General features: G+C 37.1%; 1 protein-coding gene across 1 annotated transcript; it reads right to left on the bottom strand.

The window, feature by feature from the left end:
- Positions 1 to 1,201: 1,201 nt before the first annotated feature.
- Positions 1,202 to 24,430, bottom strand: LOC109094819 (ATP-binding cassette sub-family D member 1-like). Its single transcript, XM_042729337.1, is given in 10 exon segments — positions 1,202 to 4,115; positions 5,419 to 5,544; positions 6,121 to 6,205; positions 6,987 to 7,132; positions 9,712 to 9,857; positions 13,522 to 13,616; positions 14,255 to 14,426; positions 14,821 to 14,963; positions 15,779 to 15,959; positions 22,439 to 24,430. Coding segments are annotated over 10 exon segments (2,361 nt in total). The 5' UTR covers positions 23,396 to 24,430; the 3' UTR covers positions 1,202 to 3,805.
- Between the last annotated feature and the right edge of the window lie 374 nt (positions 24,431 to 24,804).

The raw sequence follows: 24,804 nt of genomic DNA, 5'->3' as shown, positions 1-24,804 counted from the left end.
CACAGCGACACCCTTCGGTCAGAGATGGACACACGTCTGCTAGTTCACTCGTGGAATTAAAAATATCCGTCCATCCGTCCATCCATCCATCCACCATCTCTTTATTGAACATCTCTTAAATCATATATTTATCTGTCTGTCTATATCTCGAATTGCATCTATCTATCTATCTATCTATCTATCTATCTATCTATCTATCTATCTATCTAGTTGTCTGCCCTACCATCTATCTATCTATCTATCCATCCATCCATCTACCCATTTGTCTGTCCATCTATCTGTTTGTCCATCCAGCCATCTATCTAGTTGTCTGTCTATCTATCTATCTATCTATCTATCTATCTATCTATCTATCTATCTATCTATCCATCCATCCATCTAGTTGTCTATCTATCTATCTAGTTGTCTGTCTTACCATCTATCTCTATATCTATCCGTCCGTCCATCCATCCACCCGTTTGTCCGTGCGTCCGTCTATCTATCTTTCCAGTTGTCTATCTGTCCATCCATCCATTTGTCCATCTGTCTATCTATCTTTGTCTATCTGTCCATCCATATCTGTCGGTCTGTGTCTATCTATCCGTCCATCCATCTGTTTGTGTGTAGGTATGTATAGTTTTGCATTTTTCTATGTATATATATATATGTATATTTGTATTTGTCCGTCTATCTATCTATTCAGTTGGTTATCTATCTATCTGTCCACCCATCTATCCGTCCATCTATTTATCTAGCCGTCCGTCTGTCCGTCCAACCACCTGTTTTTCCGTCTATCTATCCAACCATCCATTTGTCTATCTATCCATCCATCCATCCATCCGTTTGTCTGTCCTTCTATCTATCCATCCATCCATCCATCCCTCCATCTAGTTGTCTGTTTATCTGTCTATCCATCCGTTTGTCCGTCCGTCCATCCATTTATCTATCTACACATGGATAGAAAACCATACAAGTCACCAATCTGTCCCACTATCTATCCATTTATCTGTCTCTGTGTATCTGTCTGTCTGTATAATAGAAAAACAAGCTTCCTAAGCCCAAATATAAATATTATGCAATGAGGATTTGAGATTCACTCTAAAATGTATTAACAGTGCAGTGGACAGTTTATGTTCAGAGAAAGCACAAAAGCCATCGGAGCCAACTTGGCAATTTCCTTCTGAATGCATATGCTATAAAAGAAGGCTCATGAATGGAGAGATGTTTTCAAGAGGAAATGTTTTATTCGACTGTAGAGATACATTTTTAATAATTCAGCCAAATGTGCAAAGGGTCTAATATTGAATCAATTACATTGCAATCGCTTTTATCATAGTCATACCTAAAAAAAAAACACAATACAGAATAGTTTGCGTTAGCAAAGGTGAAATATTAGTTTGAAAAGTCTTACAAATAATTATTGCAATGAAAATATAATCAATTTGTGGTTCAAGATACAAAATCATCTGTGCATTATGTGTGCAAAATCTCACATTATAAAATATTTTAGTAAGAAATAGACATGAAATTCAATGTCATCTTTTGAATAGAAATTTCTTTTAAAGCAGTAATTAAATGTTACAATCGTCAAACATCAAGTGACTGACCTTCTGAAATCAACACATGACAAGAGAACAAAAGCACTTTGAAATGTTACATAAAAGATTGAAATTCTAAGGACACTTTAAAGAAATGTCTCGGCTGGAAGAGGTCTCGTTAATGTTCAGATTAACTCTAGTGGTCATCACCCTACAACTAACACAACACCTTGGGCTAAATCAGAACTGATTTAATCATCATGTGTCTATGGGCGATCCTTCAGGCCCTGCGCTCAGACCAACAGAATCAAGCCCTTGTTTTTCATTTCTAAAAAGTCATATCTGATCTACCCTCTGGCTTTTTGTACAAAATTAGAGCATGAAAGTTTAATTATTAGAAAAACATTATCTCCTCTAATGGACATAATTAGAAATTTAACTTGAATGGAAAACTTTCCTTCAAAGGTGCTTCTCATGGAAGCCTTTTTCCACCACAGAATAAAAAAATAAATAAAAGTATGACTGTTATCTCACATATCAGGCTTTTTTTCTTAGAATTATGGATTAATCTCATATTTATATCTCATAATTGTCTCATAATAATCTCAATTCTTGCAATTCTGAGTTTATATCTTGCATGTCTGACTTTTTTCTCAGAACTGCAAGAAAACAAATCAGTAAAAATTTGCAATAACAATTATTTATTTATTGTATTCTGTGGTGCAGACAAGCTTCCATAGCTTCTTGCTGATTGTTTAAAGAATAAAAGCTACATTTTAAAATTTGCCAATTCTTATTGACCACAATTACTTGCACATTATCACAGAAAAGATGTTTACAACATCCTATTGGGATATTCCTGTTTACATGTACACAGCATTCGTGTGCACGTAAATGTGGTCACTGTTCAAATATCTATTAGTATTACATAAAAACAAAGAACTTATCATCTACACTGTGGACAAATTTCCCCTTTTTGATTCTGCATTAAAACATGGCACGGATTTGAGCTACAGCATTCATGGCAACTCCTTAGAAGTTTGAAAATACCACCCCTGAACTGATACAAAACAGCAGAGCCCAACTCGACTGTCACCCTTTCCCTAAAGACAAACGCACAGACGCACACGCTGCCTGGGTCCCGCAGATTTCCAGAGAATTCTTCAGAGAACGGTGATAACGAGCAAGAGGAACAGCTTTCATAGGTGCTTTCATCATCGGCCGCACCTGGTGGAGTTGGCAGCTGTCTCCCACCCCCTCCAAAACACACCCAGTCTTGAGTACTACCCTCACACACACACATACATACATAAACAAACACACACACTAACTGCATTGTCTCTGTACAGCTAACAAAAGCTTTGAAGTGTTCACTGTGCATTTTCTCTCTAGAGACTAAAGATGGGAATCTGATTCTGATTCGGATTCCTCAATGGTTCTTTTAGTAATTTTGAAGCAGGATGGACAGTGATTGGAAAACAAGTGTACTGCATTCACTACCCTCAGAAGCCTGTTGTCAAATTATGAAATGAGATTTTAACAGTGACAAATCAAAAAGAATTTGTTTTATGCATTCTTGGATAAAAAACAACAGGTTCACCTGTTCTTATCTTGATCTGAGCTTATGCACCTCAGTTTTTAAATGAATTTTGCTTAAATTATCCACAAATACTGCTTTTAACTGCGCTCAGATCAATGAGGCCTATGATCAGCCAGTTCCAAAAAGATATACAAAATCTATGCTGATTGAAAGAAAACAAGATTTGGTGAAAATATAGCCATAATAAGAATTTTATAAGCATTTAAAAAAAAAAAAGGCATAATTTTTGACCAGGAACTGCAAATTAGTTAAGGGACTTCACAGCACAAGGGTTAACATCCTGAATTCAGTTTTGAATGACTCACAACTCTAAATGTAATCAAAGTCTGTGAAAAAGAAAAGGTTATAGCTGTCTTTTGAAATCATTCGTTGATCATCATAACAATGGCAAAATTGGTTCAAGGTGTTTTGCATATTTTATTGCAGTGTTTCTTCTGAATCCTTGGTGGAATGCAACCATTCTAGAACCGTTAACAGAACCAAACATCCTTAAAACGATTCCCGCTGTGCTATTTCTTTAAAAAAAGGAACTGGTTCTGATTAAGTTCTTGATTCCTAACCCTATTAGAGACACATTAAGTCAATGCATGCATCTAAAACATATGTGGGCTTATATATGCACACACACACACACACACACACACACGCTCACACCTGGCCTTGAATGCATCCATCATCTCTCAGCAAATCACTCCATAAGGTCTTTCCCTTTTCCACCAGATACCACATCTCTCTCCTTCTCCTCCCCCTCCTTCTGTTGCTCCCTCTCTCCCTCCATCCCGTCGTCCTCCTCCACTTCCCCTGGGTTCGGCAGACTGCTGTCCTCCCCCAGAATGTGGCACAGCTCTGCCAGCCGCTGCTGCATCTTGGGAATTCCCGAGAGCTGGGTCTCAAGCCGGAGCTTCTCGTCCTGCAGGGAGATACGTGTGGAGGCGTCCAACTTTTCAAAGCGCCAGCCACCCTCGCCGTCAAACTGCAGCAGGTGGGAGTGGTACTTCCTGTCAACAGAGGACATACAGGACAAGGTGTGTCATTTTGACTGATTTGAAAGTAACACAGAGACGCTAATAGAGAAACTTCCGAATAAAACCATGTTTAAAGCTGTGCTGTGTCCTCATGCGGGCTTTTTTCCTAACATTTCTGGAAAGTTTACTTTTATTTATTTCTATTTAATAAGTCGACTTATAAGGATAATCCAGGTTTCTTGCAACCATAAATTATCGTAATTTAGTTTTTTTGCACCCTCCCTTCTACCTTTGAAATTAAACATGCTGTTTATATGAATATTTCTAAGACGTCTATATGCAAACATCTGGATATCAGCATAATTCACATCTTTATTTATCAGGGTAAAACTAACTTGTCTTGATATATATATATATACACATTACTGTACAAAAGTTCAGGGTCATTAAGAGGCTGCATTTATTTTATCAAAAATACAGTTAAAACTGTAAAATTGTGAAATATTATTATAAAATTAAAGTAACTGATTTTTATTTGAATATATTTTAAAATGTAATTTATTCCTGTGATGAATTTTCGGTAGCAATTACTCAGTATTCAGTGTCACATGATCCTACAGAAATCACTTTAATACCATTTAGAATTGGTTCTCAAGACACATTTCTTCTAATTAGCATGCTGAAATATTTTTCTGAAAACCGAGATACATTTCTTTCGGGGCTCTTTGATGAATAGAAAGTTAAAAAGAAATGGCATTTATTTAAAAACAGAAATCTGTTGTAACATTACAAAAGTCTTGTATTGTAACCATATTGCTGAATAGAAGTATTATTTTCTTTAAATAAATACGTTAATGTGTTCATGGATGCAACGGCATGATGATCACTTCCACACACCCTTTCTTCATAACCCAAAGGCATAACATGATTCATCGTGGCTAGTTTTCCGATTGATGAAAAAAGCGTGGGCCGCTCCCCTGATTCTTTATTTTGCCTGTTGCGATCAGAGAGACAGGTGTTTTCTCTCAGGACACCTATTAGTGATTTTATGCTACAGTATTCAGCACCTTCAACAACCCATTACTACAGCTTTGTTGGATAACTAGTCTGGGTGGTCCGGCTTTTTCGGTGTTGTGAATATTACAGTGTGTCTACAAAGTACATCAAACTTCTACATCAAAAAAAGCATGAAAAATCCTGTTTTCCATCATATGAACCCTTTAATCTTATGTGTTTATGATTCAGTGCTTAGTTCCTGAACGAACATAAATACACTTTTTTTTTCCCACTAGCAATAAAGGAACTGCTCTTCATTTTCATAAGATTGAAAACCCACCAGAGAGAAGGACGGTGTGTAATAGAGAGAAGCGCAATCCCAGCATCCTTTGCAGCTTCAAAGATTTTGCCCTCCACATCAATACTCACAGCACTCGTGCACTCATCCAGGAGGGCGTATTGAGGCCTGTTAGAGAGAAACCAGAGATTTATCAGCTTTAAACACACAAGTTGTTGGGGACTTTTAAAGCAGACTTAAAAGCAATAGTTGGCAGTTGAATAGTTTAATTTTTTATATTCTGACGTGGTTTTTTTCCCCTTCCCCATTAATAAATATCTCAGTGGTTCTACAATAATCTCCCCTAAAGCAGCTGCTCACTTCAAATGCAAAGTGAGCTGTATAGATTCCAAAAACACCCACTGAATCCAGTTAAATGCTCATAACGTTCAGTAATTGAATATTTATCACTTCAGTGGCTTTAAGGAAACCATGAGCAGCTTTCTTGCATGTATCATAACTTAGCATCTTCAAAGTGTTATTTTTTTATTTTACATTCTACCAATTATCTCCAGCAACTGAAAGATATCCCAGTAACATCCCTGATTCTTAAATAACATTAAATTGGATTCAAACAGATGTTAGTCCAGCATTAACTATGGTGTAAAAAATGGTACTTCCATGAGATATGCCTCTGCCTCAAATCATCTGAAAGTACATGTGTGTCATATTTAATTAAATTTCAGTCAAAAAGAGCAGACATACTTATGGTAAAACATCCTGGCCATGCCCATCCGCTGCTTCTCTCCTCCAGACAACACATCCTTCCAGTCGCTCACTGCATCCCAACCTGATAGTATTTAATAATGTTTAAATACTAACAATAATGTATGTTTACTACTAATGCAGTTTCGCTTCTTCCATATTACTGAATCATTTAAGCATGCATTATTAATTATATGCTATTAATATTTTATCTAAAAGAATCTGTTAGTTCAACACTTTACATCCAGTACAGTAAATGTGCTGTGCTGTGCTGTGCTTGTTTTTATCCCGCAACACTGGTGAAAATAAACATTCATTTATCAGATTGTGTACACTACCATTCACAAGTTTGAGGTCGATAAGATTTTTCATGTTTTTGAAATAAGTCTCTTATAACTTTTTCAATTGGAATAGATTTTAAACTATAATTTATTCTTGTGATGCAAAGCTGAATTTTCAGCTTCATTTCTCCAATCTTCAGTGTCACATGATCCTTCAGAAACATGCTGATTTGATGCACAATACATTTTTCTTATTATTATCAGTGTTAGAATATGAAGCTGTGCTGCTTAATATGATACATTTTTTAGGATACTTATTAAAACATTTATTCTATTTATTTGAAATGCCTTTGGGCAATTTAATGCAACGCTGTCAAATAAACGTATACATTTTTTTCCAAAAAATAAAATAAAAAATCAAATCTTACTGACCATAAACTTTTGACCTGTAATCAGAGAATATTCCATCCTGAACATACATAGTTACAGTAGTTATTTCCAATCTCACCACAGAAAAAGTCATTATATATTATATATTCCCATCCCGTGAATATTATCAGAAGGTGTTTCTGTGACGTCTCTTACCTCCTTCTCTCTCCAGGATGTAGCAGAGGTTCACAGTTTTGAGGATGTCCTCCAGCTGCTGGTCAGTGATGTCTTTCTCCTGCATCTCCTGAACAGAGTGAGGATAGATGACCTGATCTCTCAGCGTTCCCACTGACATATAAGGCCTGAAAAGAGAAGAAAAATAATGAATCCAAAATCCTGAGATTTAATCGTCTAGTTCTCTTTGTTCCAGATGAGTTCAAAGGAAACTTGAGTCCACATCTTTTTTAGTGGATTAAAATAGCAGGATTCTGTTTATGAAAAGATATTACTTCTGAATAACACTCATATTTTCACTGCATGTCTCGTTTGATCTATTTATCCATCTATCCTCTGTGTTTTACATTTTGCATTAATAATTCTCATAAAACTAAGGCAAAATGGGTGAAGTGTTTAAAAATGTAGTCTACTCAAAATCACTGTGCATTAGGCACATCTTCTGAAAGCCGGTTAAAATTCTTATTCAATTTTTCTCTTTAACAGTTCTGATATACAGAGACAATCAGTGAACTGCAAGCGGGCCAAATGACAAGCAGCTGCTGGTTGGAAATGATGTTGGACACGTCCTGTTGTGTGATCATGAGAACGAAGCGATGCTGTACTCCTGTTGGGTTTGTAATGAAGCCGACTTGTTACGCAGTCACAGGAGCACCATATGTGCTGACTGCTTTTGGATTGTACTCCTCTTCTTAATCAGCACACTCATCAGCGCTAATTAACCTGGCACGGCGTGGGAAATGGAAATAAACACATGCACGCACACCCACGTCTCTGCCTTCTAATTGATCTTAATTCTTAAACAAAATCCAGCAGACTGTGTCTCAGTACTGGGTCCTGAACCTGCACAAAGAGAAATCAACAGCCTTCTACAATCATCATGACATTTGTAGTGTCTCCCAATACTGATATACTCTTTTGCAGCAAAAATTATTGATATATTTCTGATTATATTCAACTTTTTTTTTATTTGTTCCTAAATGGATATTGTTTTCAAATTTCTAGTTTTTAACATTTGGTTTCTATTGAAAAGTGAAAAAGTGAAAGTGACGTGACATACAGCCAAGTATGGTGACCCATACTCAGAATTCGTGCTCTGCATTTAACCCATCCAAAGTGCACACACACAGCAGTGAACACACACACAGCAGTGAACACACACACACCGTGAACACACACAGAGCAGTGGGCAGCCATTTATGCTGCGGCGCCCGGGGAGCGGTTGGGGGTTCTGTGCCTTGCTCAAGGGCACCTCAGTCGTGGTGTTGCCGGCCCGAGACTCGTACCCACAACCTTAGGGTTAGGAGTCAAACTCTCTAACCACTAGACCACGACTTCCCCATAACCATCATATTTACATCCTAGAATTAAAACCATGAAATGTAAGTTACATTTTACTAAATAATGAAGTTAAATTTTTACTCTTGAACAAGAACAATATTCATTTTATGTATATACTATCTATCTATCTATCTATCTATCTATCTATCTATCTATCTATCTAAATAATAACAATAATCTTAAACAAAATAATATATATAAAAAAAAAATATTTATAATATAATAATATAAATAACAATTTTACCCATTAAATTAAATATTAATATAAACATTTTTAAAAAAAATTCAAAAATGAAAATTCAGTGATGAGGCAAGCAATTCACCGAATCAGATCTTAACTCAATTCACTGAAATTTTGCTAGTGAAGTTTAAATTGTCACAAGAAAAGTAGAAATTGCAAAACTCAACTTAAAGGGTCATGAAACCCCAGACTACTTTTTCTGAGATTTTAGCAGAGGCGTTTGTGTTGCACATCATAGAAGACAATGTTAGCATCCGATAACTGTTGGAGAAAACTGGTTAATTTTAAGCTTTTTTGCGCTATTTTCATCTTCCGGGTTTAAAATCTACATTGTGTTGATGTCACAATTTGTGACGTGGCAAACTATAGGACATCAATGATACATCGGTGTCTATTAAATTATTCATGAGACTGCATGTTCTTATCCTATGAGAAGATGCTTCGCTTAATTATTCACAACAGCATGTGTTGATTTGCAGATGTTTCAGACTGTGAGAGGACATCGTGCACATTAACTGAGAGAAATGTTCATTGATCGAAGAAGAGTGTTTGTTTTTGCTTTGTAATAAGAGTTCGGCACAAACGCGATTCATTCATTTGGTGAGCATAACCGTTTTTACAGCTCTGTGACAACCCGTTAGAAGGCTTATATAAACGCCACAGAATAAGCCTTAAAAGTTCTCAGAGGTGCAACAGCACGTTCATATATATGTTTTCGATGCAGAGTGCAAATGGCTGTGCATTTATTTGTGTTTTTAACTTGATGGGAGCGAAATTAAACTGTCTGAACGTGAAGCTGTGTGTGTTATCTGTCTCCCCTCTTCCCCCTTTCTCCGCTCTGCTGCGCACCACGCCCACTTTTTTAGCATTTTTTAAAACTGTGGTGAGAACTAACCAGTGCTGAAATGGGAGGTTTCATGACCTTTTAATGGCAACTTGAAAATGCATTAAAATCATTTTGATATGCATGAACATTTCTTCATATTACATATCATTTGATATGATAAACCCCAGACACAAAATCTAGCCCAACTTACTACACACTCCAAAGCATATACCTTCTCTTCACCAGTGAAGTGCTTACTTTTAGTGCATAGTTTTTGGGTCACAGAGTGCAGTCAGTACCTTTGAGGTATGTAAAACATGTGCTCGGGTGATGGCTTGTAAAGCACTCCGCTGTAGACGGGCCAGAGGCCGCTCAGGATTCTGAAGAGAGAGCTTTTTCCACAACCGTTGGGGCCCGTGATCAGCAGATGCATGCCTTCATCAACCTGGAGAAAAAGACCCAACATCCCCCTACATGTTACTAAAGACACACGAACAAACATACATGCAGCAGATCGTGTAACTGGCTGTGCAATTAAATGAAAAAAAGGGCCAGGGCTGTGCAATTCATCGAAGAAAAAAAAACGGTTTTGATTTTGATTTTGGCCTCCAACGATTATGAAAATACAATAATCGGATTATTGTATACAAAAAGGATTATTGCGCCCCATTCCGCCCCCTTTTGCAGCACTGCACTTTCGTTCCTTCATAAAAAGACCAATTTCCCATGCAAATCAGTAAAATCATGTAACATAACATTTGCAAAATGGGACGTGCTTGATTTATCGAAGTATATTTATTCATGTTTTTAAAAGCTTGAAAGAGAACTTTCGCTGCTCCTCAGAAAAAGATATGCGCTCAGAGACGGAACAGAACACGGACATGTAAAGTCATCTTTTAGCTCAAGGTGCGCGCCTAAACAGTCAAATGCATGCAAAAATGTGTCAAAAGGCTCTGCTTATTGATTATTCATGTATACTTTTCGTCGGTCATGTAATAAATGAAGTAAAGAGGTAAAAATGAAAATACACGTGTAATGGTAAATTGAATCCATGTGGCTCTTAAAGTGACAGTCGGCTGTTTTCCTGCTGCGACTGTGTACTTATTAATCAAACAACAAAAGACAAATTCAATATCACACACTGCTCTTGATTTTTGTAGTTTAAATCTTACAGTGAAGACTGCTGTTTTATTTTACATTTGATTATTCATTTCTGTAGTAGGCTGTAAACTGCTTGAGACTTGCATGAAAAAAACATTAAAGCACAGTTTGTTTCATTTGTATCTTTTTATTCTATTGTATTTGCCCTTTGCTTTTTTTATTACTGACAGTTTAATTATTTTCAATAATTTTGAGGACTTTTTTTTGTTTGTTTGAAATTCCGCTGGTCTATACAATGTAGATGTCATAGCAACCTTATTTACAGAAAATACATATTTGATATGCATCACTTTCTTTAAATAAATCACTCATATAAAGTTTTGGTCATATGGCCCCCTCATAATCGTGTTAAATAACCTTGATTACAATATTGACCAAAATAATCATGATTACGATTTTTGCCATAATCGAACAGCCCTACGTAACACCCCCACAGAGAGAGAGAGAGAGAAAGATGCACAGAGGGACAAACCACGGGAAACAGCTAAATGTGTTTACAAATTCAGTAAAGCCACAGGGTTAAAAGGAGCCACTGTGATGGGAAACGCTTGATGGTTTTCAAAGGCCTCTCTGCAGCACAACACACTGAGAAAAACAGATCCCTCCCTCTCTACACCCTGTCATTATGCTAAAGCCATCCATTCACCAGACACACATAAATACAGCAGCACGGCTTCCTGCTAGAGCGTCAATTACTATTAAAAGACCTTCAACACAACACCAAACCAATGTGAATCTTCTGGGTTCAAAACATCTGGAAGCAGCGTTAATGATAATACTAAGTATAGAGACAAGCTGGTTGAGTTTTTTTATTAATCCTCTTCGTCCCACGTGAGACATAAGGCCGCAAGCTGGTCGAGTGACTTTAGTCTATTCTGATGGCTGTCTGGCAGCAAAGTGCAAATTTAACCAGAGAGAGCTGACAATTTAATCTTAAAGGAACAGTTCTTCCAAAAATGTAACAACCTCAAAGCAACGCCACATTCCATCTGGCCTCCGTGATAGGTTTTATATATAACATCATAGTCTACCGTACTTTCTTCCTCTTGGCTCGGCTGCAAAACCCATCTGAGAAAGCATTGTGGGTAATGATCATTGTGTCATGAGTACACCGCATGACTGCGACATCAGGCCCATGAGAGGGTATTAGCAGCATGCCGCCCCTGCAAATCGAGGCGCTGTTGTGGAAACCCTAAGAGCACACTAACGCGCGACCGGAATATAATCAGCACATTGTCCGGGGCAGACCACAGGGGGGTCACACTGTGGTACTCATGACCCATTTCTCAGAATTTAGCAGGAAACATGAATTAATCATAAGGGAGCAGATACTCAATCCAGACTCAAGAAATGCGTGCACAGAAAGCATATGCTGCATTCAAGACAAGATACTCACTGAAATAGTAAATTTAACAGACAAACAATGGGTCTCATATCATAATAATTGTGTGTAAGTTGCATACCGATGTGCACAGTTAATTTTGAGCCAAATTCCTCCCGGATTCACAACAGGTGCATACAGACATTTTAATACTGATCAGTCTACATTATTATAATTTTATACATTTAAGGTCACTTAGTTATTTGATTTCTAATAAATAAATGTATATTAGAAATTACATTCTACTTTATATTATAGAAAGACTTAATACAGTATATAATTTATATATTTTAGAATTCAAATTAAATAGCATTATAGTATTTCAATTAATATTATTTTTTGTTTTTTTAATTTTAGCTAAAGTTTTTATCATTCTGTTTCTGTGTTTTTGTCATTTTTAGTAGTTTTTGTTTATTTTATATATGCCTATCTTGTGTTGTTTGTTTTTTATTTTAGTTTTATTTTAGCAGTTTTAATTTTTTTGTTGTTTTAAGTTTGTCTGTATTGTATACTTCTATATTTTATAGTTCTATAGTTTATATAAAAAGTTTTTTATATCTAATTTTATTTTAGATAACGTTTATTTTATTTCAAGTAACAAAAATGTTTTTTTTTTAAATAGTTTTATTTAAAGTTAATTATCATTAACTATGATATAAATTATAATATATATAAATATATTTGTATTTTTTTAATCCACAGGTCTACAAAACCACAAAAAAGCTGAAAGTTTATTAAAATTGTTTAAGAAAAGTGACCAGTTCAAGTGTAATTCTCCTTAAATATTAACCTGATGCTAAAAAAAAAAACACCTACACATGTCGACATTGTCAGTCAACTGTTAATGTATCAGCTCTGCAGGAGTTATCTAAAACATGTGCAAAATAAACAGCCGTGGTGAGAATATATCAAAGGAAAATCTCCAGCATATTTTTCTGCACTTATCTTGCTAGCTTTAAAGTTTATGGCTTTAAGTCCTGCCAACATGTTTTGGATTGTACAGAATAACTGACTACAGTATATCTCTCACCAGTGCACAGGCAGAGAAACCTAATTCAAATATTCAATAAAGATAAGCTAATGTAAGATAACAGGTGATGCAAGCAAAAATTGCCACAGTAAGAGTGAATGAGCAAAATACATAAATACAAATTCTCCACGGGGGTCTCATAATATATCTTCTCCTAAACCCACTTTGAACTGTCAAAAGGTCAGGAACTGATTAGCAATGCTGTATTATCAGTGAAGTACTCACAGAACTAGGCTAGAGAAATAAGAACAGATAACAGCGTCATTGACATATTCACACTTCACATGCGCATAAATCATGCAGGGAACAGCATGTTTCATCAGACCACTGACTCATTTACTCTGCGTGAGCACAAGATATTGCAGCAGAGTGATAGAAATAATTTAATATACAGTCTCCTTAGCTGGAAGATAGAGAGCGGTTTTAGTTGGATGTAACGAGTATGCAATCCCTATTACACTCGCATGCCAATTTTGCACCAGTAAAATGAGATTATAAATTAAAATGACTCAAGAAGAGTTCAAGACAGGAATTTACCTGTATGTTCAGGCTGGAAACCACCACATCCCCTGTAGGAGTTATTATGGGCAGGTTTTCACATTTGATGCCCTGTTCCACATCAATCACGCTACCTAAACAAACACGCACAAACATGACAAGACAGTCACTTAATGAAAATGTTCAGTATAGTACAAAAACATACTGATTACTATGTACTGTTCAGTACTGTTTAATATACACTACAGTTCAAAAGTTTGGAACAGTAGTGTTTCTTATGTTTCTTATGCTCACCAAGGCTGCATTTATTTGATTAAAAATGCAGTAAAAACTGTAACATCGTAATATTATATTTCTATTTGACTATATTTTAAAATGTAATTTATTCCTGTGATGCAAAGCTGAATTTCCAGCATCATTACTCCAGTCTTCAGGGTCGCATGATCCTTCAGAAATCCTTCTGATATGCTGATTTAGTGCTCAAGAAACATTTATTATAACTATCAATGCTTAATACTTTTGTGTAACTGGTGATTTATTTTTCTTTTCAGGTTGTATATTAAGTTAAAAAGAACAGTATTTATTAATTGGGTGACTGTATAAGATATATTTTGTCAAATGTAGTAAGCCATCTGCATATTCCCAGCATATAGAAAATTGCTATACTGTCCACAGTATACGTACTTTCTGAAGCTGTAGATAGTACACTATTTCAAACATAGCTATGACACAACACACAACTAAAACAGATAAAAATAAAACTTGATCAGACCTCTGATCTGCAGCGGTCCCTCCACTCTCATGCCATGTTTTATCTTCCCAGCCACCCCTGACTCTTCTGGTTTCACCTCTGAGGCCGAACGACGGTACACTCCGACACGCACATCCTCAAACACCTCAAACATCTCATACACACGAGCCGTATATCCAGCCAGTTCTGTGACCTGTGATGAGATCAGTACTTTTTAGCCACATTAACAAATGAAACCTTGTATAAACAAATGCTTTGACTTAAATGTCTAGTCAGGAAATGGCAGGGAATGATTTACTAAGGGGTTGAATGCACAGTGTTAGGTTTGCTACATTTACATGACATAAAGCTGATAGATGACTGGTTGCCCCTAAACATCAGATACAAGAAGCAAACTGTAGTTGGTTATTTAAAATTGTTTAGGTTTATAGATTTTAAATAGGACAACTCGAGACATTTTCTCTGTAATTGTTAAGTATTTATTTGCTCATATATTATGTTTAGTTTGTTCTTTTGCTGACAAAATCTTGAAAAGCACTTGATTTGAAAGCACTTTTTTTTAAGTTAGTAGGTGAAATGCATCTCACCTCTTTGTAGGAGACCATGATCCTCTCCACTGCATCAGCTGCAGCGTTCAGAAGGTTCCGGGCCGTGGTGAAGGCCTGGGTGCGTTCACTCACCAAGTCCTCCTCCTTCATCCCCAGGGCTGCCTGCTTTACATCCTCTGAATCTGAAAGGATGTCACAAGAACAAGACTGTGAGGAAAATATAAATAAATACAATAAAGGTGAAAGAGCAGTGAACACGTCTATCACATTTTAGAGATCTTGTTTTGAAGCATTATGGAGAGCAGTATGGGGTCAGTAAAAAAAAAGAAATAATTATAATAATAATAATAAATGAAAAATTAATACTAACACATCAAATTGAAAAGTGACAGTAAAGACATTTATAGTGTTACAAAATGATTATATTTCAAATAAATGTATTTCTTTTTAATTTTCTATTCAGCAAAAAATCCTGCAAAAAATGTCTTACGGTTTCCACAATTTTTTTATAATAATTTTAATAATAATAATTGTTTCTTGAGCAGCAAATCTGCATATTAGAATGATTTCTCATGGATCATGTGACACTGAATACTGGAGTAATGATGCTGAAAATGTAGCTTTGTATCGCAGGAATATTACATTTTAATATACTTAAATACTAAAGAGTCATTTTCAATTCTTAAAATATTTCACATTATTACAGTTTTTACTATATTTATGATCAAATAAATAAATGCAGCCTTGGCGAGCATAATAGAATTGCAAAAACATTAAAAAATCTTACTGACCCCAAACTTTGAATGCTACTGTATAACCGAATATCAGGTACAAAAAATTTCATTGTACCAAACTGTCCCCTTTAAGAACACCATATCAACACATGCTCAAGGACGTCCAAAAAGTTTTAGACTGAAACAATCACACAGCCAAAACGTCTGGAGCCAGACGCAGAGAGGAGAACAGGAACTACAGATAATCATAATTTAATCCATACCATATTTAGAGTATCCGGTGGCAGTGATGATGGGCACGGCGACCATGACCAGGCCCGAGGCGCTCCAGAGATATTTCATCAGGAACTGTTCCAGCATGACATACCACAGCCTCTTGAACAGGATCAGGTTAATCTGCTTGGACAGCGCCGTGTAGCTCCGCTGCAGCTGCAACATCTCGATCTGCGCAGGGCACAGACGCAGGCACGCAAACACACACGCAGACATGCATACACGCAGATACACAGGCAACAAGATAACATCAAGTAGAGGAACCCGCAAGCTCTCACACAGGTTGGTTTCCAATAAACAAGGGTCCAATCAGGCTTCTTGATTCAAGATAATGTCATTTCATAACCTTTTTGTATTAATAAAAAAACATACATTTTAAGCATAACATCATAGCATATTAAAGTCATCATGTACAGTAGGTTAAGGAGAGTTAAGTGCAGTGTGTGTAAGTGTAGGCCTCGGGTCAAAGAGGCAAATACAGACTTTTGCCCCAGTTCCAGGGCCTTCTTTGTATTTATACACATCACATGACCTCTCTCTATGAACACTTTCTCTGGCCACATGACTGTGAAGTTCGGGAACATTTCCCATTGCAGGCATGGGGCACTGTTTGTTCAGCAGGGACATTTGCTTTGTCATTGTGACACATGAACAAAATGGCGTAAAACACCTGTCTTACAGTCTTAAAGGGATAATTCACCCATAAATCAAAATTCTGTCATTATTTACTTACTCTCACCCACAAACCTGCAGTATATGACTTTTTTTTTCATAGAACCGAAAAACTGTCAATGTTGATAACAGTTGTGCTGCGTAATATTTTTGTGAAAACTTTTAGATTTATACAGTTTTTTAGGATTCTTTAAAGAATACGATGTTCAGTAGAAAAGCATTTATTTGAAATAGAAATATTTTGTAATATTATAAATGTCTTCTTAAATTGTAAATATATTATTTATTATTATTATTATTATTATTATAATATAACAAACAGTCACTTCCTATTTATTGCTGCCATGTGTTTTGAGTTGAAGCTTTGTCAAGTTAATTCTTTACCGTCTATTTTTCAATCATAAAATCAATTTTATACACCATAATTTTCGTTTCTATATAGCACTCGGTGCAGCTCGAGCTGGAGGCCATGGAGAAGCAGATCCGTGACCTGGTGGAGAAGCAGGCCCCGCTGAGAGAGTGGAGAGCCACACTGGAAACATCCCGGGCTGACACTCACAAGTCCAGGGTAAGCATACAGCACACTGCTAACACTCCCACCACCTCTACTCCGTGTGTTTCTCTGCACAGGCCCCAGGACGCGATCTTCCCAGATGTCCTTCACTCTGGCGCCGGGACACCGCAGACCCTGGGTGCACCAGCAGTAGAAGACGTGAGCCAAGCCTCTCCCCCTCCACCACCTCCGGTCTTCGAGATCTCCACTCGGAACAGAACACAACACTGTGATCGTCCGGCACTTTCGTGCTACCCTAGCTAAAGGTAAAGTGCACACTCACTGTTTCCCTGGCACTCTTGTTCTCGATGCTTCTGCGCAGATACCCGCGATCCTGAAGAACAACAAGAGCACAGAAGTGGTCGTGCTCCACATGGGGGTTAATGACACAAAGCTGCGGCAGATGGAAACACCGAAGAGGGACTTCAGGAGCCTGATCGAGACGGTATTCAGCACATCGTTCACGATGACGATCATCATTTCAGGTCCACTTCCCACGTATCGACAAGGACATGAAAGGCTCAGTAGACTGTTTGCTTTAAACGAATGGTTATTGTCATGGTATAAAGAACAGAAACTGCTCTTTGTTAATAACTGAAATCTTTTCTGGGAGCGTCCTAGGCTTTTTCATGTTGATGGTCTGGATCCCAGCAGAGTCGGAGTGGAACTCCTGTCGGACAACATCTCCAGGACGCTACGCTCCATATGACTAGTAAGCCGATTCTTAAGTAACTGCTATGATGGCTTTTGTTCTACCTGCTTAAATGATAAAGGTACTAGCATTGTCCAATCTATAAAGACTATGTCTGTTCCCCGAATAGTGAGGTCAAAATATAAATTTAAATGCAGGACCTAGAAAAAACCTGATCGTGATTAAAACGGAAAAATGCAAAATAAATGAACAAAAAACATTTTTAAAGCTTGGGTTCCTAAACATTAGATCACTCGCACCCCAAGCAGTTATTGTAAAAGAAATGATCACAGAGAATAGTTTTGATGTACTCTGCTTGACTGAAACCTGGCCGTGGCGGCGGTGTTGCAACTATATATAGTGATATTCTCAATGTTATTTAGAAAACAGGATACAGGTTTAACTCATTCAAAATACTTCTACTTAATGTTACACTGTCAGATATGCAAAAGAAATCTTCCCTATCTCTTGTTCTGGCTACTGTGTATAAACCCCCCATGGCCATGTAAAGATTTCCTAAAATTATTTGCAGATTTCCTCTCAGATCTATTGGATACTGCTGATAAAGCAATAATTGTCGGAGACTTTAACATTCATGTTGATAAAATAAATGATGCTTTAGGAATTGCATTTACTTGCTTTTTGTTGATGAAAGACTTGAAGCAAAACATAAGCTGACACACTCATCGTTTTAATCATACACTAGATTTAATTATATTGCATGGAATTGATCTTAATGAAATAGATATATATATATATATATATATATATATATATATATATATATATACGTCAAAGTATTATATATGACCTCGAGACTAGACTATTGTAATGCACTGCTAGGTAGTTGTCCTGTATCTTTAATAAACAAGCTACAAGTAATCCAAAATGCAGCGGCTAGAGTCCTTACCAGGTCAAGAAAATATGATCATATTACCCCAATTTTACATTCTCATCACTGGTTACCGATTAAGTTCCATATCAGTTACAAAATATTACTATTTACTTTTATGGCCCTAAATGGTTTAGCTCCTGCATACCTAAATAGTCTTCTATCATGTCTTCTATCATGCAATCCATCCCGTTCCCTAAGGTTGCAAAACTCAGCACTCTTGGTAGTTCCAAGGATCGCAAAGTCTGCTAAATAAGTTAGAGCTTTTTCATATTTGGCTCCCAAACTCTAGAATAGCCTTCCTGATAACGTTCGGGGTTCAGACACACTATCTCTATTTAAATCTATATTAAAGACACATCTCTTTAGCCAAGCATTCACATAATGTATCTCATCATAACCTTGTACTTCAGTTACATCTGATCAAATGCACATTTTTATTCTTTTGCTTTGGCTGAACACTTCCTTGTTGGAACAGCAGCTACGCTAATTTTTCTTTATTACCTTCTCTGTTTCTGCTACAGTTGGCATCCCATGGTAACTAGGAATTACACATGCTTCAATCTGGATCCAGTCGTTACAAAGACCTGAGATGACCGAACATCTGAGAAGGGATGATGCCAACCCCCCAGAAGACCTCAGAGGATGCCAACCCTCAGACAACATAAAAAACTATCAATTTTGCTATAATAGACATCAACTTGAGATAGTCACCACTAATAAGCTATTACTGAATATAATGTATAATCATTAATTTTCTGTAAAGCAACGATTTGCATCATGAAAAGAGCTATACAAATAAACTTGAATTGAATAATTATGATCATATAATTATTATTATTTATTGTTAAATTATCTCTTTTTCTACTTTTGACCAATTTAATGCATGCTTGCTAAATAAAAGCATTAATTTCTTTCAAAACCCAAAATCTACTTAACTGAATAATTAACCTTCATATTGTCAGTGTTATAAAGTCAAAAGAAGTAATTAAAACGGGAAATGCATTTGTGTTTGTTTGGCACTTTTTCCAAATAATATTATTCTATACAACAAAAAGTGCTCTACAAAACCCCATCAAGCAAGCCAATTATATTAAGGTGACCTTTATTTTGTTTTTTATGTTTAGATTTGTTGAAGTGTGTGTTATAGCTATTAGTGTATGAAAACATGCTGCAAAGTTTTTAATCTGTAAGTGCACCGTATATAAAGTTATTGTCTCTCAAAAGAAAGAGTCGACTCTGAATCACTGAAACAAGTCATTTTTAAAACGAATCCCAAGCCGATTCAGGGCTCCAAACTGGCGACTACCCGCCAAAAGCTCCTCAGGATTTAACCGCTAAAAAAGTTTTCTCAGGTGGATGATTTGCTTCATTCTAGCATTCTGTGATGAAACGAACTCGGGCCGAAGGTTAATACACACAACTACACCGAGTGTGGACCTGCCGCGTGTACAACAGCTTTCAGCCGACATCGGTCCATAGGGAAAAAGCCGTCTGTCAGCCAGAAGTGTTTTGTAGAGTCGGCGCGACTCTGGCCCATTATCTTCTCACCGATGCCGAGACTGAAGCAACAGAGACCCATTTCAGCCAGAATCAGCCCGAGTGTTATTGCTATCTGGGCTTATATTTACATGTTATAATTTAAAAATTTGAATGTAATGCCTTTTTTCCTAATTGTTTTGCGATCAAATCTTTTATGTTCACGTATTAAACTGAGACGATGCGCATCAAAGTTTTAGTGGAAAAAGAGAGTTTCAAACAGTCCTCATCTTTGCCGCACATCAGTGCTGACGCACACAGTCTGATAAACGCAGCTCCGCTGTGCAGCGAGAGAGAAATTACAGGGACATAAGAAGGGAAAGTGCAGAAAATACAGCGGCTATTTCGTGCACAACTTGAACAAACTAGAACAGGTAAAGCTGTCAGCTGTGTGAATATTGCCAATATCGTTAACAATTCTCGTTTATAATAATTAATAATATAGCTTCTTCTAAACAATATCTTGGTCTGTGTTCTTTTAATGCGTGAACTTCATTATTTGAAGTGCAACTGCCGTCCAGTAATCGCAAAAAGCTCTGTGCTTTGTCACTTTTTAATGAAAAGTACCAGCTTTAAAATTATTCTGAATTCATAACGAAATTCAAACAATACAGTTTTGGCGCTCCTTAATGGGGCAGGCGCGGTCGCTTTAGCGCCTCAGTTCAAGGGCAAGTGAACCCATTTAATCTTTCTATTTACTGATATAGTACATAGTGAACATGAATTAACATCAAAAGATAGGCTATTTTATAAGAGAGCCTACAGTACAACTTACTGAAATGTCTCATGTAGGAGGAGCCCAAGCTACACTCAGTGGCCAAGTGATGCTTATGTTCCATGATACTGGTACAGATTCTGTGTAATGAACAATTCTTTGTGACTGTAGATTTCAAGCTGGAAAATATATTTAGTTTCCACTTTAAGTGAACCTTAGTTCCCAGGTCATCTACAAGATGGATTAAAATGCTGATAAAGTCAAGAAAAGATGAGACATAAACACATGACAGTATGATTGAAATGTTGAAATGTAAATAAATAAATAATAATAATCGTAAAATAAATAAAACATGTCTATTCTGTGGAACCTAAAAAAATTATTTGGCTCCTAAGTTTTTTTCTTATAGGAGCCAATGGCTCCTTACTCGAATTTTTTGTTTGGAGCCCTGCAATTAATTTTGAGCTCAACATGGAACATTAGCATATTAGCATAATGTGTTCGTGGCGGCCCGACAGACTTTTATTTTGACGGCGCTGAGAACGCAGCGCCTGAACACACAGTGCTCACATTCTACCTCTTGTTTGCTGTCGTTGTTAACAGTTCTGTCTAATACGGATAGACATCTGTCTAATAATCAGATAGAATGGTTAAACAAAGTAATTAAAATGTATACAAAAAAGTATTATAACGATTGCTTTTATATTGTTAGTAATAGAAAGGCAAACACTATAATACTTTCTCGTTTGCCATCAGAATTCAGCAAATACGCTTTTACATCATTTAAACAAATCTTTGAATGTCTAATGAATATTTAATTTCAAAAACCTTGCAAGCTTAGTCGAATCCAGCTTTGAGATCTTACGACGTGTGGATGTGTGTCCTGCACGATCGCGTGTTCTCTGTGTGACGGTCAGTCCATGTGAATAGAATGCTGACAGGAGGAGAGTTCAGCTTCACTGACGATCAACAAACTTTAAACTCGTGATTTCAAATTATGCTGCGCTTCTTGCTTTTGCCATCAGCCACTCTGCTTTCCAAGATATCGGCATCGGCTGTTAAAAAAACAATATCGGTCGACTGCTATCAAAGACAATTTTTAATATAACGCATACGCAACGCTGACCTCATACGTCATCCGCCCGGAGCTGCTTCCGTTTACAACAGTGAGCGCAAGTTAGATTAAAGTGATTATTACATTTTGAATATGGATATTTTTCTTACAACAAAGCATTAATTCGCTACAGGAGGCCTTTGTTATATGGATTGGTGCTTTTTATTTAACTTCTTTTGGACTGATGCATGCAAAACCTGCTGAGTGTTATTAAACAGCTTGAAAGATCAAATAATTTTTTTTATATAACTCCGACTGGATTCATCTGAAAGAAGAAAGTCATTTACACCAAGGATGCCTCCAGGGTAAGTAATACATGGGCTAATTTTCATTTTTGGGTGAACTAACCCTTTAAATACTGTGTTCACAGTATGAAAAAGAGCAGCATGAACATGCTGCTAAACATGTTTGTGTTACAAAGTCATGCACATTTGGAAAGACATGAAAGTGAGTAAATGGTGACAGAAAACTTACCTTATGTCCTCCATAGAAGGCAATCTCCTCTGAATTGGCGATGATGCGTGAATGCATGTATCTCAGGTCGCCTTTCCTCCTGGCTTCTTCGGCCACCAGCTTACCAAAGCGGGGAGAGAACGCTCTCAGAATCTTGGCAGTAAACGCCACAACAATGCCAGCTATGATGGAGGGCCATGTGGTGTTGGCACCTTTCGACTCGCCTGTTTTAATGAGCGTGTAACAGGTCACCACTACATCAAGGATAGGCTTGGTCAGGTTCGAGTACAGATGAGCCACAGAGCCAGCGAACATCACCACATCTTCAGTCAAAGACTGATCAGGGTTGGCCAGCCTGCCATCCATGTTGCTTACACGGTAATACGTCTGGTCACTGAAATACATCATGTAAGCATGGGTGACCAATCGAGTGCGAAATGCAAGGGTCAGCTGACCCTCCAGGTAACGGATGGCACTGTTCACAAACGTGGCGGGAATGGCGATGAGCAGCCATTTGGTTAATTTTACAACAAAAGACGTGGTGTGTTTTTTCTTAATAGTTTTTTTCTATTTTTGCATATAAATTTTGTATATATATGTGGAGAGAAAGGTGCGTGAAATGAGGGCTAGAGAGTGGAAACCGAGCAGGACGAGTTCTTTGCAGAAAAGCCGAGGAAAGAGGATTTTCAAGAGACGAATCAACCTCTCGAAGAATTCACGGTTCACAGCCGGGGAGCTTTTCTTTTTCTTTGCAGCTTCCACTTCTTGGGGCTCTCCATTGGCGGTAACCGGGTCGGTGCCCTTGACCTGTTTATTAGTCCTTCCCTTGAGCTTGCCATATACATAAGGAGAAAGTTTTTTTGCCCCATACAGCGCAACAAGAAGGACAATGGTGTTTCTCACAAGGGGCTTCTTCAGCTCAGAGGGCAGTTTTGAGTACACAGACATTTCTTTGTAGCTTATCAATATTGAGATCATTCAAAATGAAAGTTATTGAAAAGTAGGTTGCTAACGTACACAGCTATATGGACGTCTATTCATGTAAACTAATATAAATGTGATTTCAGCAAACTGACAGCATGTCTAACACGTTCTATTGTAAATCTCGGAAGTTTCAGAGACAGCAATGAGATTAAATGGAGACAAGTTGTATGTAATTCTGTTATTAAGACCCTGCAATCCCACAAGTGTCTCCTCTAAGTTTCAGAAGAGTAATAAACTCAAATATTTCTCCTTCTAACAAACAATCCGAGCCTATGCCATACGCATTAAGGCCTGTAACTGTATGTCAACAGTCTCATTTGTGTCTATATTTGTTTCTGCTAAGGAGTTTTAGGAGAAACATCTGAGACAGCTGACACTTATGACAGATCACCTCTGAACGATTTCTGTGGGAAATGTTTGTTTATACGATAAATCTAAAAATGTTAAATGTTAATATTTTGTAAGTAAACTAACGTAAAATACACTTAAAGTGGTAAATAAACTGGCAAACCTGTTCTGACTTCAGAGGTAGTTCAAATGACAGCTAGCAAATCAAGCTAACAAACTAAAGAGCACTAACGTTAACTTAGAAACAAAGAGCGGGGTGACACAAAAACTATTGAAAACACTATTTACACGTTCGCATCTACACTATATTGAATCAAACAGCATGTAAATATCAAATAAGTGTCGTTTGAGCCGCGCTGCTAGCGCTGCTGGCTAATATATTCACTTTACTTCACCTTCTTCCGTCCAACTTTCCGTCTGTTTTGATGCTCGTAAAGGTCATTTTAGCAGCAGATTGGAAATGTGACAGACCCTCATCGTGACGAGCACATGCAGTCCCTGTCAATAAACTCAATAAACGGCCCGAATGCAGAATAACAGCCGCCGGTGTGTGTCTGAGGGCAGGCGTAACTCCATCAAGCTCACCGTGTCTCGGTAGAATCACAGTAAACTGCGCCGATAGGTGGAGTAAACACGGACATTACTCACTCACGACACATATTACAAAAGTCACACACTGCTGTTGTCATCGTCACTTGCGGTTTCCCTTATTATTGGCGCTGTTAGTTTTATTATGGCAAGATGTATTGTTGTATGATAAATATTTATCTATAATCCAATTCACTTTACAGCTTAACAGGTAACACAATGTCGCCACAGATGGTAATAAATGCAGAAAACATTTATTAATGTGATATTACATAGGCCTAATACAATATTAATAAATGATGGTAGCCTAATACTTACTCAGCTGGTAATGTTTATTAAACAATTTATTTCATGGGCTGAATAAATCGGGCGTAGAATTTATTAGGGATGCTATGTCCCTATGCAGCGACTACCCAGATAGCAAATTAGTTGTGGGCCTTATCTGGTTGAATTTAGGCTGTTGTTGT

This window comes from Cyprinus carpio, chromosome B8 (assembly GCF_018340385.1).
Source record: "Cyprinus carpio isolate SPL01 chromosome B8, ASM1834038v1, whole genome shotgun sequence".
Taxonomy (NCBI): Eukaryota; Metazoa; Chordata; class Actinopteri; order Cypriniformes; family Cyprinidae; genus Cyprinus; species Cyprinus carpio.
The sequence above is the reverse complement of the archived record's forward strand: the minus strand, read 5'-3'. Positions and strand labels throughout refer to the sequence as shown.